The sequence below is a fragment of the Sus scrofa genome, chromosome 6 (genome assembly GCF_054392235.1).
Source record: "Sus scrofa isolate SSC_HxYL_T2T_F1_AM1 chromosome 6, Sscrofa_HxYL_maternal_Yorkshire_Landrace_v2.0, whole genome shotgun sequence".
NCBI lineage: Eukaryota > Metazoa > Chordata > Mammalia > Artiodactyla > Suidae > Sus > Sus scrofa.
Genome location: NC_139388.1, coordinates 156,643,661 through 156,657,862, shown reverse-complemented (window position 1 = coordinate 156,657,862; position 14,202 = coordinate 156,643,661). Strand labels below are relative to the sequence as shown.

Here is a 14,202-nt window from a genome sequence, read left to right as displayed (position 1 = left end):
TGGTTCAATGAATTTGGAACCATCTGTGAGAGTTAAAGACAGACATAGAAAAATGAAGATTACTTTGGGTGAGAGGTAAACAGAGGGAAAACAAGAACAAGAGAGAGAGAGAGAGCCAGAGTGAGAGAATAAAGCTGACACAGAGAGGAGAGAAGACATAAGAAACTAGGATGATGATGCTCCAGGAAATCTCTGATTTTAGTTTCTTGTTATATTTATATCCTTGGATAGAAAATAGGTTGAATATGTACCTCTGTCCTTGTAATAAATTGTAGAGTTGGTTATGTTCATTGTGATCCAAATATTCTTAACTAATTTGTCATAGAATTAGGCCTCCCATTTTGTATACCATCTGTGCTTTCCCCAACTTTCAAATACCTGGAATTTCTTCAGTTTTGTAACTTATCTCAACATTCTCAATATATAAGTTGTAGAAAGCCCATTGCTCTAAAGAAAAGTAACTTCGATAAGAGGCCAAGTTTTGAGTTTAACAAACATGGATTCAGCTGCTGCTGGGGAATGTGAAGAATTGTCTTGTTTGAAATAATAAAATGCAATATGAAACTGTACTCATATAGATGACCAATAATCAGTACATTTTAAGAGATTAATATATAAGTATTATACTTTGATAAAATCAATTTTGGAAAAGCTGAAGTTTTTTTTTTTTTGCCTTTTTCTAGGGCCACACCCATGGCATATGGAGATTCCCAGGCTAGGGGTCTAATTGGAGCTGTAGCCGCCAGCCTATGCCAGAACCACAGCAACGCGGGACCTGAGCCATGTCTGCGACCTATACCACAGCTCACGGCAACACCAGATCCTTAACCCACTGAGCAAGGGCAGGAATCAAACCCGCAACCTCATGGTTCCTAGTTGGATTCGTTAACCACTGAGCCACGATGGGAATTCCCCCTGAGGGTTTTTATAAAGTAAATAGAATAGTGATATTTATACTTTTTAGAACTTGGTAACACTGTAGAAATCCAATGAAAGATTTAGACAATCTACTCAGGTAAACGCATATTTGCATACAGTTTGGTGGATGATTTTAGAGAGTTCAAAGAGATCCTTGGAGCATAGAGAACTGTCTTTATATAGATATATTCCTTCAGGTAGTTCAACAGTCTCTTTGACCACTGAAGACAAGGAATGGGGGAATTTGTATGGGCCTGAATTAGGCTCAATCTAGTAAGTTAAGTAAGTAGTTAACTAGCTAACACACCCGATACTGTTTTTGTTCCACTGTGTCAGGATGAAGTCCAAATTCCTTGCTTAGCCATAAAACCATTAAAGTTTTTATTCTTGCATCTCTTCGTTCAATGTATACATAATTTTCTCCATTCACATAAAACCAGAAAACATTTCTTCTACGCCTTTATGCCTTATACATGAAGTTTCCTCTGTTATAAAAGCCTTTCTTGCCACCTATGCCTTGATGTGTTGGTCTTATAATAATCCTTCAAAACCCAACTCCTATTTCACTTCTTGTGGGAAGACTTTCCTGACAGTCCCAGGCTGGACAAGGTGCAATTATCTGTAAATCCTTTATCTATCACAGTGCTTGTTGCAGGATATTTTAATTGTCTGTTTGAGTATCTCTCCCCTTTCCCAGAGATCTGGAGATAGGGCCTGTGAGATAGTCATTTATGTATTTTTAATGTCTGGTCAGTGAATCTCACATAGTTGTTTTTCAAGATATGTTTACTGAATGAATAAGTGAATGAATGAATGATTTTCTCCGGGGCATGAGGAAAGTTGCTTTACCAAACATCTGCTTCAATTTCCCCTTCTAAAAAGTGGGTTGATGAATGCTGTTTATACAGGAACATGAGAAGACTCAATGATTGCAGAGATGCAGTAAAATCCTCAAATAAGAGGTAAAATAAAAGAGCAAAGTATTTTTTTTTAATAATCTTATTCACAACAGACTTAACACTCAAGGAGAAAAGCATTTGCTGTTGTTTCTTGCATGGCAAGAGGCTTGCCAAAATGGATACTATTTTCTAAAATATTTCAAAGTGTGAAGTGCATGAGGAGGCTTCCCGTCATTTTAAGATGAATTATGTTCTAATCCAGGCATTTAAAAAACAACAACAACAACAGGAAAACTCAGGCTGTTTTTCAATTCTATCTGCATCTTCTCCTGGCTGAGTGCTGGGAATATTAAAACGGATTTTAACTTTCTTGCAGATTTTCTTTTTTTAAATCAAAGAGCCCATTACATTTTAAAATGTGATGTCTGGGGAAAAGGTCACCCTCAGTTTCTGGAAGCTGGACTTAAGATGTTGAAATAGGCTACACAACCACTTTTTATTTTGATGGGAGTTGGTGGACTGGTCATAGGCTTGGGAAGGACACCCATACACATGCTACAAGTACAACTTTTGGGGGCCCATGGCAAGCCCATCCCTGAGAGGTGATGAGAGGTTTCTGCATGCGTACCAGCTAGGACAGGAACGAACAACACTCTTGTTCTTCTGGCTTTCCTCTCTACTAGAGGAAGGTCTTAAAGTCAAAGATAGTCTGATATCAAGACATTGGGTGGAAAGCAAAATTTCAAAAGAGAGGGCCTCCCACATCAGCGAGGAGAAGGCAAAGGAGTGGTGAAGCCCTGGCTTGAGCTCTCTATACCCAGCTGCTTACCATATGTTCAGTTTTTCCTTGAGATACCTCAGGAACTTCAGGTTGCGCTGGAGCAGGAGAGGTTTCCTTTCCTTTCTTTCCTGGACAAAAAAGAAACAAATTTTATTTGATGTCTTCATTTTAACATATACACCCAGGCAAAGAAAATATTGAGGCTCTACTATATGTATTAGGTGATGGGAATATATATGGTAGATAAGAAAAATACAGTTTCTCCCCTGATGAAGCTCACAAAGGGGAGGTAAATGCTAAATAATCACTCAAGATTATTATTGAATTATAAATGGCCATAAACACAACCAAGGAAAATGTGAAAATACTTAACCTTCCTTTGGTCTAGGAGTAGGAGTGGTGGAGGATCAGAGAAGCCTTCTTGGAGGAAGTGATACTTAAACTGGGGATCTGAAGGATGAATAGGAGTTTCCAGGTGAAGGTGATGGTGGGCATGTGAATGAAGCTGAGAGTTCTAGAAAAGCAGAGACATCAGCTTGTAGAACTGCCCTGAATTGGGAGGCTTTTATAGCTTGGGGAGTGGGAAGGGGCCTCTTCCTGGTCTCCTGCCTCTTTGAGAAGCAGGAATTTCTGCCCTATTTCCACTCAGATTTGACCTTGAAAGATTAGGTAAAACCTTTGTCTTCCCCCTTACTTACTCTTTTCAATGGTCAGAGGTACTGTATTGGAAGAGGTTTGAATGGCATCCCTAACCCATAGGATTCTGCTGCCCACCTACTACTTGCTCAGGCTGTTGCCTTCATGAGTACACGAAATTTCTTTAGGGTGCAGGGAAAACACCATGATGACCTCCAGCTTAAATCTTCTAAGGCTTAATGTGTGCAGCATTCATTTATCACTTAGCACCAGCCATCATACTTGGTGACGTATTCATTTACTATACAGATCTGTATGATGACTACAAAACACAGATTTCTGGTAGCTTCAGCTTCAATATTTAGTGCATAATTCAAATGTGCCATATATATATATATATATATATATATATATATATATGGCAAATATAATTGTTTCTGAGTTGGTTGTTACTATTTTCAATAAAATGATTCCATCAATGAATTTTAAACAATAGATAGAGGGCGACAGTGTAACACAGTAGAGACTCTGAAGCCAGATGCTTAGGGTTTGAGTCTTGGTTCCTTTCTCTATTAGCTGCATAACCTAGGGCAAGGAATTTGTCCCTTTTGTGTCTCAGTTCCCACTTCTATAAAATGGGGATATAGGTTATTGTGAGGATTAAATGGACTAGAAAATGTAAAGCAAATACTTGGAGAATAGCAAGTATTCGTGTTAACTAATAGTGTTATCTATGTAAGACTGTTTATATAAATAAGTACACATATTGGGTTAAAAGGCCTTTTGTTAGACTTTTAACTTTGCACCTACAACTCATTATAAATCTCCTACAGTAGCTTAATGAAGAAGGCAATGTGGTGTCATAATGTTCTCTGAAGCCCCAGCTCCCAGCATTAGAATAAGCTCTCCATGCATGTTTATTGACAGAATGGATGATCATGCACCCTAATGTGGAGTTTGGAAAATAAAATCATTTAATATATAGTTCTGTGTCTCCAGTTCCTTTTCAGGCTCTATGAAAGGAAGGATTTCTTTCTTTATCCTCGTATACTTAACCCAGATACTATACTGTGTAAAACTTAACGGATGCGCAATGAAGATCATGATGACAGCCAATTAAAGCAACTCCTTCAAGGCAGATCTGATTAATCCACTAAAAATTTGTCGTGGGAACCCATCATCACCTAGTGGCATTTCTCCTGCTTATTTCACCTGGTATTTGAAAGAAAAAGTGTTTTCTACAGCTGAAAAAAAGATTCAAATGACTGAATCATAAAGTTTGAGAGTTAAAGGAATTCTAGAAGCAGTATAAAGCTAAGTGCAGAAGAAGAACTTTGGTGTCAGATCTGAAAGCTACAGTCTGGATGTGTCCCTTTACCAGCTGCAGGTTTTCAGATCCTGATTTTTTTCAGTTGTGAAAGGAAGTGATACTAGCTTTTTGCAATAATATTGTGGAGGTTAAAAGAAATTACCTACATGAAGTGCTTAACACAGGGAAGATGCCCAATATGAGGTATTAGTATTTGTTATTGTGCTATTATTGTGTGATCTTAAGCAAATCTAGTTTTCTCCAGAAAAGAGGACTTAAATTAATTATGATGTGCTAGGCATTTGTGTGGGCACTGTTTACATGCATTATCCCTCTTAGTATGAAATCCAGAACCCAGAGTTTGTCCTGGTACAGTTTCTCTACTGTCTGCACTTCTAAAAGTTCCATTAAGAGAAAATGCATACTAGTCTCCCTGGTCTCTTTTAAGCTCCCCTTTCTCCCTCCTAAAGCTTATAAGCATATTAAAAAAGGTAATGGGGGAGTTCCCGTCGTGGCGCAGTGGTTAATGAATCTGACTAGGAACCATGAGGTTGGGGGTTCGATCCCTGCTCTTGCTCAGTGGGTTAAGGATCTGGCATTGCCATGAGCTGTGGTGTAGGTTGCAGACGCGACTCAGATGCTGTGTTGCTGTGGCTCTGGCATAGGCTGGCAGCTACAGCTCTGATTAGAACCCTAGCCTGGGAATCTCCATATGCCGTGGGAGCGGCCCAAGAAATGGCAAAAAGACAAAAAAATAAAAATAAAAAAAATAAAAAAGGTAATTGCTTGCACATGTGAAAACTGAGAAACCCAAGGCAGAGCTGATTTTTTTTTTTCTTTCTAGCACAGCAGGAAGAATAAATAATAACCATCTGTCTAGTCTGCCAGTTGAAGATTTGTACTGGAGGAAATAGGCCAACTGGCTTCTGGAGATTTCCAGGTGTTGGAAGGGCCAGGTTTTACAGGGCTTCCAGTGGGTTCTGAGAGTTACACAGCCAGTTCCACCACCTCTCCCTTACCCCAACTAATGACCTGAAATCAATGGTCTTCAGCAATGGCTGCCAAAGTGCTCCCACCTGGGGAGCTTTAAAAATTACCAATGCCTGGGTGTCACAGCAGACCAATTACATCAGAATCTCTAAGGGTGAGAACTCAGTATGGGACTTCTAAAAATTCCCAGGTAATCCTAAAGTAAAGCTATGGTAGATAACAACTGATTAAAAAAAGAATTAAATGATGTTATTCGCAACATGGATAAACTTGGGGATTATCATACAAAGCAAAGTAAATCGGAGAGAGACAAATACGTTATGATATCACTTACATGTGGAATCTAACAAAATGATACAAATAAACTTATTTACAAAACAAAAACAGACTCACAGACATAGAAAACAAATTATAGTTAACAAAGTGGAAAGCAGGGGATAAACTGGCAATTTAGGATTAACAAGCACATACCATATATATATATATATATATATATATATATATATATACACACACACACACATACTATATTATATATATATAAGCATATTATAAAAGGTAATGGTTTGTACCTTTATATATATATAAAGGCAAAGGCCCCAAGGGAGGGAAGGAGTGTTTGGTGCATTAAAACTATAGTTGAAAAAAATAAACAACTAGGACTTACTATATAGCACAGGGAACTATTTAATATCTTGTAATGATGTGTAATGGAAAAGAATCTGAAAAACAATGTATATATATGTATGTATATATATATGTATAACTGAACCACTTTGATGTACACCTGAAACAGTGAATCAACTATACCTTTAATGAAAGAAAGAAAAGGAAAGAAAGAGAATCTGGCCTCATTGGATTTACCAGATGATGCTTTTGTGAGAAGAAAACACGTATATGTCAAATATCTACATATTTCATATATTTCCCACAATGTTCTTACTTAATCTGAAGAATAAACCTGTGAGGTAGAAATCATCTCCTTTTGACAGGTGAGGAGACTGAAGAAATGCAAGTTTTAGTTACCTGCTTGAGACAACAAGGTAGGGTTAGTTTGGGATTCTAACCCATTCACTCACTCAACAAACATTTGTTAAGTGCCAACTATGATATGACAGTGAACAAGGCAAAAGTTTCTCATGGATATACATTCCAGTGGTGACGGCAAACAAATAGATATGTAAATAATGTCAAGTGGTGATGAGTGCTAGAAACACAGCTAAAGCCAATTATGGGGTAGAAAGCAATGGCAGTTGTGACTTTAGATAGAGAATTCACAAAAGGCCTCTCTGAAATGACATTTAAATAGATCCTTGAGTAGAGAGAAGCAAGGGAGAAAGCCAGGCAAATGTCTGGGGAAAGAGCATTCCAGGAATAACTATCACAAGGGCAAAGGCCCCAAGGGAGGGAGGGAGTGTTTGGTGCATTAAAACTGTCATTGAAAAGAGCCTCGCTGACACAAGATGAAAAGGGAAGAGAAGTGGGTTAAGTATTCTCAGAACTCAAGGGCCTGATGGGCCATCTATGTGATCCTTCATTATCCCCCTCTAGTGATAGCAACTATATTTTGCCCTGTGGGGGCCACCCCTTCTCCATCCCAGTGCTATGGTTTGGTGGGAATGATCCCCCGTTCTAAGTCTAAGCTTGGTTTGTGATTAGTTGAAGACTATTATGATGTCCCAATCACAGTTTTGGGTCGAAGATGGACATGAAAATTATTTTGAGTCTCTGAGATGAGAGGAGATAATTGCTAGTTTCTTAGCAAGTAAATTTCCCTCCTTGTGGGCAGGACCTCTCGAAAGGGAGGGCTTTAGCGAAGATATGATGAACATAGCTGCCAGAGCTATTTTGCTATTATAGAAGGAGTGCCCAGAGCAGTTAGGACACCAGTATTTAGAGCCAGAAGGTGATGCCAACACCAGGTAAAGCAAGCAGAGAGCCAGGTAAAGAGAGTAGATCCTTGATCTGACACTTGAATGGCTCTTGCTGCTGCCAGACTTTTCAGTTACATAAACTAAATCTCTTTATTGTCTAAATGAATTCAGTTGGCTTTTCTGTCCATTCAATATAAGTAGTTCTAACTAGTAATCACCATGGATCCCCCCCGCTCAATAAAAGGGAGGTTAAACTCTTAGCCATTTTTCTGTGCTATCTTGAGTGATGAGTGGTCAAAAATGTTTGAGGGTATCAATTAACTTCTGAGGCTACCATAATTCCCTCCTAATTTCCCCCCATCAGCAGTCATGCTATAGCCTTGTTCCTTGCATCTTGTTTTCCTCTTTCCTTTCCCTCACTCACAGGCTCCAATGTGAGGAGATTCAAAGTTGGGACCATATTTCTCTGCTTTTTATTTTTGGCCACCCCATGGTGTATTGAGTTCCTGGGCCAGGGATCAGATCAAGCTGCATTTGGGACATATGCTGCTGCTGCGGCAATGCTGGATTCTTTAATCCACTATGCTGGGTCCTGGTGCTGCATAAAAGCCTCTGATCCTGTTGTGCCATTGTGAGAACTCCCAGACTTTATTTTTTTTTTTAATATTACTTTAGACCTTAGAACATGCCATATTTGAAGGGGTCTAAGCTCTTTTATATTTGTCTTTGTCTTCATGGGAATTTATATCATTTCTTGGATCTGTGGCTTAAGATATTTTATCACTTTTGGAAAATTTTCAGGCATAATTTCTTCAAATAATCACTTCAGCTCTATTCTCTCTTTCCTATCCTTATATGACTTCATTACATGTATGTTGGATACTGTCGCAATTTCCCATGTCTCTTATACACTTTCTTGTATATTCCATTGTATTTTCTCATTCTTGCTTCAATCTAGATATTTTCTACTAAATAATATTTCAGTTTGCTAAACCTCTCTTTAGCTATGCTTGATATTCTATTAAACCTATCTATTTTTTAATTTAATTTTTGTATTTTTTAGTTCTAGATATCCCATTTGATTGTTTTTATAGATTCAAATTATTTGCTGAAAATTCTCCATCTTATCCATTTTCTCAAACATATTATAGTTATTGGAAAATTCATATCTGTTTTGTGTCATTACCGATCATTTTTAATTAAATGATAATAAATATAATTATATGGATAATTGCATGGATAATTCTAGAGATTTTATAACTTCTTCCACAAAGAGGTTTTTCCTTCCTTCTGTCTTGTTCAATTTGAATTCCAAATAATAGCCTCAAAACATATTATTTTGTATTTTATCTAGTCTTCTAGTTGATTTTTCCAAGCGGTCCATTCTAGTCCTTAGTCTAAGTTACAGATATTAAGTATTTGTGTGACAATCATATTTACATTAAAAACAAGTTCAGAAGTTCCCATCATGGCTCAGTGGTTAACGAATCCAACTAGAAACCATGAGGTTGTGGGTTCAATCCCTGGCCTTGCTCAGTGCGTTAAGGATCCGGCATTGTGGTGAGCTGTGGTGTAGGTTGCAGATGTGGCTTGGATCCCGCGTAGCTGTGGCTCTGGTGTAGGCCGGTGGCTACAGCTCCGATTCGACCCCTAGCCTGGAACCTCCATATACCGCGGGAGCAGCCCAAGAAATGGCAAAATACAAAAAAAAAAAAAAACCAAGTTCACAGGATTTTTGAGATTCCAAATGTGATGAAGTTTATAATATGAGCCAGTATATATAAAAATTAGTAATTTTAATCAGATTATCATAGAATCTTTGAATGAAAATGGGAATGAGAAAATTCACAGTTCTATGCATCCCAAATGAGTTTCTGTCTTTAGTTTCTTATAACATCCATTTTTCCCTTTTATGACACCGGTGGGGCTAGAGAACAAGTAAGTAAAACAGCCCATTTGGTGCCTTAGAGCATTTAGTAATCATAGGTCTAGCAATATAGAAATGGGAAGAGACCAAGACATTAAGTTTCTCAGTAAGCATCAGGCTATCACAATTTGGCAACAATAGCACCACACTCCTGTTACTCTGTAGAGTATAATGTTGCCTAAAATTTTTTGTTTGTCAGACTCATAATCGCCCCATGAGATCCTAGGTCCTGCTAATAGCATGCCTTTCTCTGTGTTCCTTTATCCCTAAGGACAATAGCTGCTTCCCACAGTTACTAATCTCTGGGTTAGCTCATGGTAATGGGTTGAATTGTGTCCATCAACACAGGTACCACTGAAAACTACTGATGTGATGCTGTTTGGAAACAATGTATTTTTATATTTAATCAAGTTAGGATGATGTTGTTCTGGACTTGGGTGGGCCCTGCATTGAATGAATAGTAGTGTCTTTGTACAGAAAAGGCAAAGGGGATTTAGACATAGAGATATGGTTGCAGTTATGCAACCATAAGTCAAGGAAAGTCTGAGGCCTCCAGAAGCTGTAAGAGTCAAGGAAAGAGTCTTTCCTAGAGCCTTAAGAAGGGAGCATGGCCCTCCCGACACCGTGATTTCAGAATTCTAGTTCCAGAAACATGAGAGAAAGAAATTTTTACTACTTTAAGCCACCCAGTTTGTGGCACTTTGATAAGGCAAATGTCCTAGGGAAATAAACACAATCAGCATTCTCTTTTTGATCTTTCAGTCTTCTGATTCTGATGTAACCAATCCCTTGATCCTCTGCTATAAATTCTCTGTTTGAAGTACGTGGTGAAGTTTCTGTGTCTCTGCTGAAATGAAAACTGATATACTACTCCTCCCCTCAGACTCTCAGTATCTTGTATTTTGATCCAAAGGGTAATGAGTAAGTGGTTGATGGACATAGTAAATAAAGAAATTGCAACAACAGATGAATATCAATGCATATTTTTTCACCTGTCATATTTAATACTTGCTAATTGCTAAATATTGCGTGGAATTCATCGTTATCATTTCACTTAATAATAATGTTTTGGAAATGTTTCTGTGTCAGACCAGCCATATTATTTTACATCAGCGTAGTTTTATCAACTGGATATCCTGTAATTTAATTAAATAATCCCAGAAGGATATTTTCATTGTTTCCATTTTTTAAAACATGTACAAAAATTGCTAAACATATATACAAATATAAATAAATATAAACACATGTATGAATATACATAAATATATATAAATCTTAGAGAGCTTTTGAATGTGATATTAGAAAGATAAGTCCCTGAAGTTCCCATTGTGGCTCTGTGGTAATGAACCTAGCTAGTATCCATGAGGACATGGGTTCAATCCCTGGCCCTGCTCAGTGGGTTAAGGATCTGGCATTGCTATGAGTTGTGGTGCATGTCACAGATGCCACCTGGATCTGGCATTCCTGTGACTATGGTATAGGCCAGCAGCTGCAGCTCTGATTCCACCCTTAGCCCTGCGAAATTCCATATGCTGTGGGTATACACCCCACCAAAAAAATAGAAAGAAATAAAGATAAGTACCCAGCTGCAGGATTCCTAGATTTAAGGGACTGTGCCACTAAAATTCTAATAAATGATATCAACTTTTATAAGTGTGCTGCTTTCATCTTAAAAGGCTTTCACTAGAGAATGCTTCACAGTATAAAACAGCTTGGAGAATTATGCCTTTTATGATCCAAATGACATGAAGAATAGCCATTAAGGCAACTTCACTCTATTTTTTCTTCATTGATGAGACATTTACATTTATGGGAGCAATGAGGTAAAACCCAACAAGCAAACCAGTGGGGTTAAGCAGAAGAGTTAACAATAGCTCTGGGAAATGACAGGTCTCTAGAAGAACAAAATAACCAAACTTACCTGTAGGTAAATCAGGTGACAACTCAGAGGAAGCTCTGCTCAACAACTTAACAAAATTCTGCCATCTGTACAAGAGAAGAAAAAATATTGGTGATCAATGTAAGAATTTTGGGAGAATGTGCAATGAAACTTAAAGTTTATATAGATAGTGATATTAAAGTTTTTTGATGCCTGCATTATTTAGGGTACAATGAAGGAAACAGAAACTACTTTAGGTATCTCTAATAGAGATGGCTTTAATGTGGGAAATTAGGTGCACTCAAAATTACTGCAGGGACTAGTAGAATGGAGATTGGTGTCTGCTGCTGGGCTAAGGGTTAACCTCAGTAGATGTAGTCCAGAGTCCAGGGAACTGAAGGAAATTCTGGCTGATGTCTCAGTTGCCCCTGACCATGAGTTTAGTGACTAGGTGGTATGAAGTACATTCTGGTCATTGGAAAAACTGCTGCCTGCCAAGGTCTGGAGTTGCTACTACTGCAGGAAAATTACAATAAATGCTTAAAATGTCCCTGCCCCTCTCTCCACTCTTCCCGCCTTTCAAGTCTCGTGCAATTACATCTCAATGATGGAACTTAAATCAATTCCAGAACCTCAGTGTCAAGGGAGGTTTGGAAATGTTTTAAGCTTTCCCAAGTATGGGAAGTATTACAACACAGGGAAGAACATAGAAGGGGATAGATATGGGTGCTGAGGGCAAATAAACAATCTTTAATGAAGTCCCCAAGCAGAAGCAGAAATTGCCTTGAACAATGTGTAGGCATGTGACAATCAGGGAGTCATTTAAAGCTTACAGGTACTTTTGGAATGCCTTTGGTAGTGAAAACCAGTTATATTTGACTGACTAGCATCCACACTCTATTTACACATAAACATATTTCTCTGGAGGGTATCAGGCTATAACCAATGTCCCATACCCTTCCCTAGCCAATGTTGTGACCCACCTTGTCTAATTAATCTTCTATCACTTTCCCCATCCACCTTTCCCTCCCTTCTTCACTTTCTCCCACTCTCTGTCTCTGTCTGTGTGTCTCTGATTAATTTTTGTTTCTGGTGCTTCCTGAAGTTTCATTTACCCCTAATTTTGTGTGTGACTACATATCTTTTCAAAACATTTTCTTTGCTGATATTATCAAAAGACAGTTTCTGTTGCTAGTAACCAAACTGCAACTGATAAGAATTTCCATCACCTATTTGCCCATCAGAAGTCAAGCAAATATAAAGAGCCAACTGTCAGAATGTCCTGGGTTTTCTAGGAGACTTTTAATGTCATGTGATTTTATTCTCTTCAAATGACTCATTAATATGTAACTAGTTTGTTTTGCTTATACCTCATAAAGCTTTTTTTTCTATAAATGGCATCAGAAATCAGAAAATTTCTTTGATTAGTATAGAAATATGACCTCCAGAGCTTCATGTCACTTTGGGTACAAGAATAGATAAGGGGACAAGAATAAGACAGGTATGCAGAACATCAGGCTACATAAGCTGATGACTCTATCAGCTGCTGAAGGGCTAGACAAGGAAAAGAAAGTTGGAGAAGTAGTACTTTCAAGGAATATTAGCAAACATACAAAGATCCAATCTAAGCAGAGATATGGAAATGAACTGCAGAAGTATCTTTTCTATACTTCCTGCAATTCCCTCCTCTTAGAAGGGCTAGGCTAATGGCTGCAGGATCTTCTGACCTGTTGAATAACACAACAGAAGCAAAACCTAGACTGATATTTCCAAATTGCATAACGTTTATTTTTCAGAGCTGTTAGGAGTTAGCAAATCTGTGGCAAGGGCTCTGGACAAAATGGTACAAGAAACTCTCCTGTCCCTTCTTGAATATTTACTGATAGTAGGGGAGAGGAATTGCAGGCAATTTTTCTAAGTATTGAACTTGGACACTGCCTGATTTAAATGGTGTAGAGGACTTATGTGACCGGTGAAATCCTTAAGATCATCTAATAAAATATATTCCATACTCTCCATTACTCTGGGAGCTTCTAAGAGACATTGTCAACTTCAACGTGATGATGGGTTCTTGTTGCCATGGCAAGCACTATAATGTTTGTTTTTAATCAGAGAAGCAAGTGCCAAACTTCTCATGTTAAGCCAGAGAGGTCAGGAAAGAAGGAATCTAAATTCTAGATTCAGACAGATATGAGTTTAAATTCTATCTTTGTCCAAATTTAAGTTAAAATGGGCTTTAGTGAGCCATTCTGAGTACTTAGTGTGCATTCTCTAATTTAATTGAGACAACCACCCTGTGAGACATGTAAGGACTTTCCCAAGGACAAGCTGATCAATGGGGCAGCCAGGATTTAAACCCTGTCTGTCTAACTTCAAATCTTGCGCTTTAACCACTGTACTCTATGGCTTTACACTTGAATGTAATATAACTTGGTTTCAGTTATATTTTTCCCCCTTTGGAATTCCATGAACATGACTCCAATGCATTCTGATATTTATTATTGATATTTATTATTATTTATAATTTTTTGTTGTTTATTTGCTTTGGTTTAGTTTTATTTCATTTTGACCTGCATACTTATCTAATTTTTGCTCTGTAGCACAGAAGCTTTGTCACGGTAGACATGGATACTTTTTTTTTATTCTTAATTTAGCTTAGATCATAGTGAATTCTTTTCAGTCTGTATACAGAAGCTTTTTCCTCTTTTCCTATCTCTACAAATTTCTTCAGTTGTGACTTTTGGTTTTACTTCTTGTCCAGTTCTTCTAGTTCCTTGTTCAATAATATCAAGGCCTCTTAGGTTCAATCTGTATTTTTCTATCTCTATTATCCTTTTTCATTTTTCTTTTTTGCTTTTTTCCTCTAGGTTTTGTAAAACCTCTCAAGTTTGACATTCTGCACTAGATTTCCTCTAGTGTTAATTTTGTTGTTTATTGATTTATGGCTATCTTTTTTTGGTAAATGATATTTTTTTAAAACACAACCAGA

The 14,202-nt window shown here is 37.7% G+C and overlaps 1 protein-coding gene across 18 annotated transcripts in view; it reads right to left on the bottom strand.

Annotated features, from left to right (window-relative positions):
• Positions 1-14,202, bottom strand: part of C6H1orf87 (chromosome 6 C1orf87 homolog) — a 118,491-nt gene that overhangs the window by 12,836 nt on the left and 91,453 nt on the right. For all 18 annotated transcript variants that reach the window (XM_084964892.1, XM_084964885.1, XM_084964895.1 and 15 more), the window contains 2 exons: positions 11,256-11,320; positions 2,647-2,726 (listed from right to left, as the gene is read on the bottom strand). In XM_084964892.1, the coding sequence (XP_084821018.1) occupies positions 2,647-2,726; positions 11,256-11,320 (145 nt within the window). The remainder of the gene's footprint in view (positions 1-2,646; positions 2,727-11,255; positions 11,321-14,202) is intronic.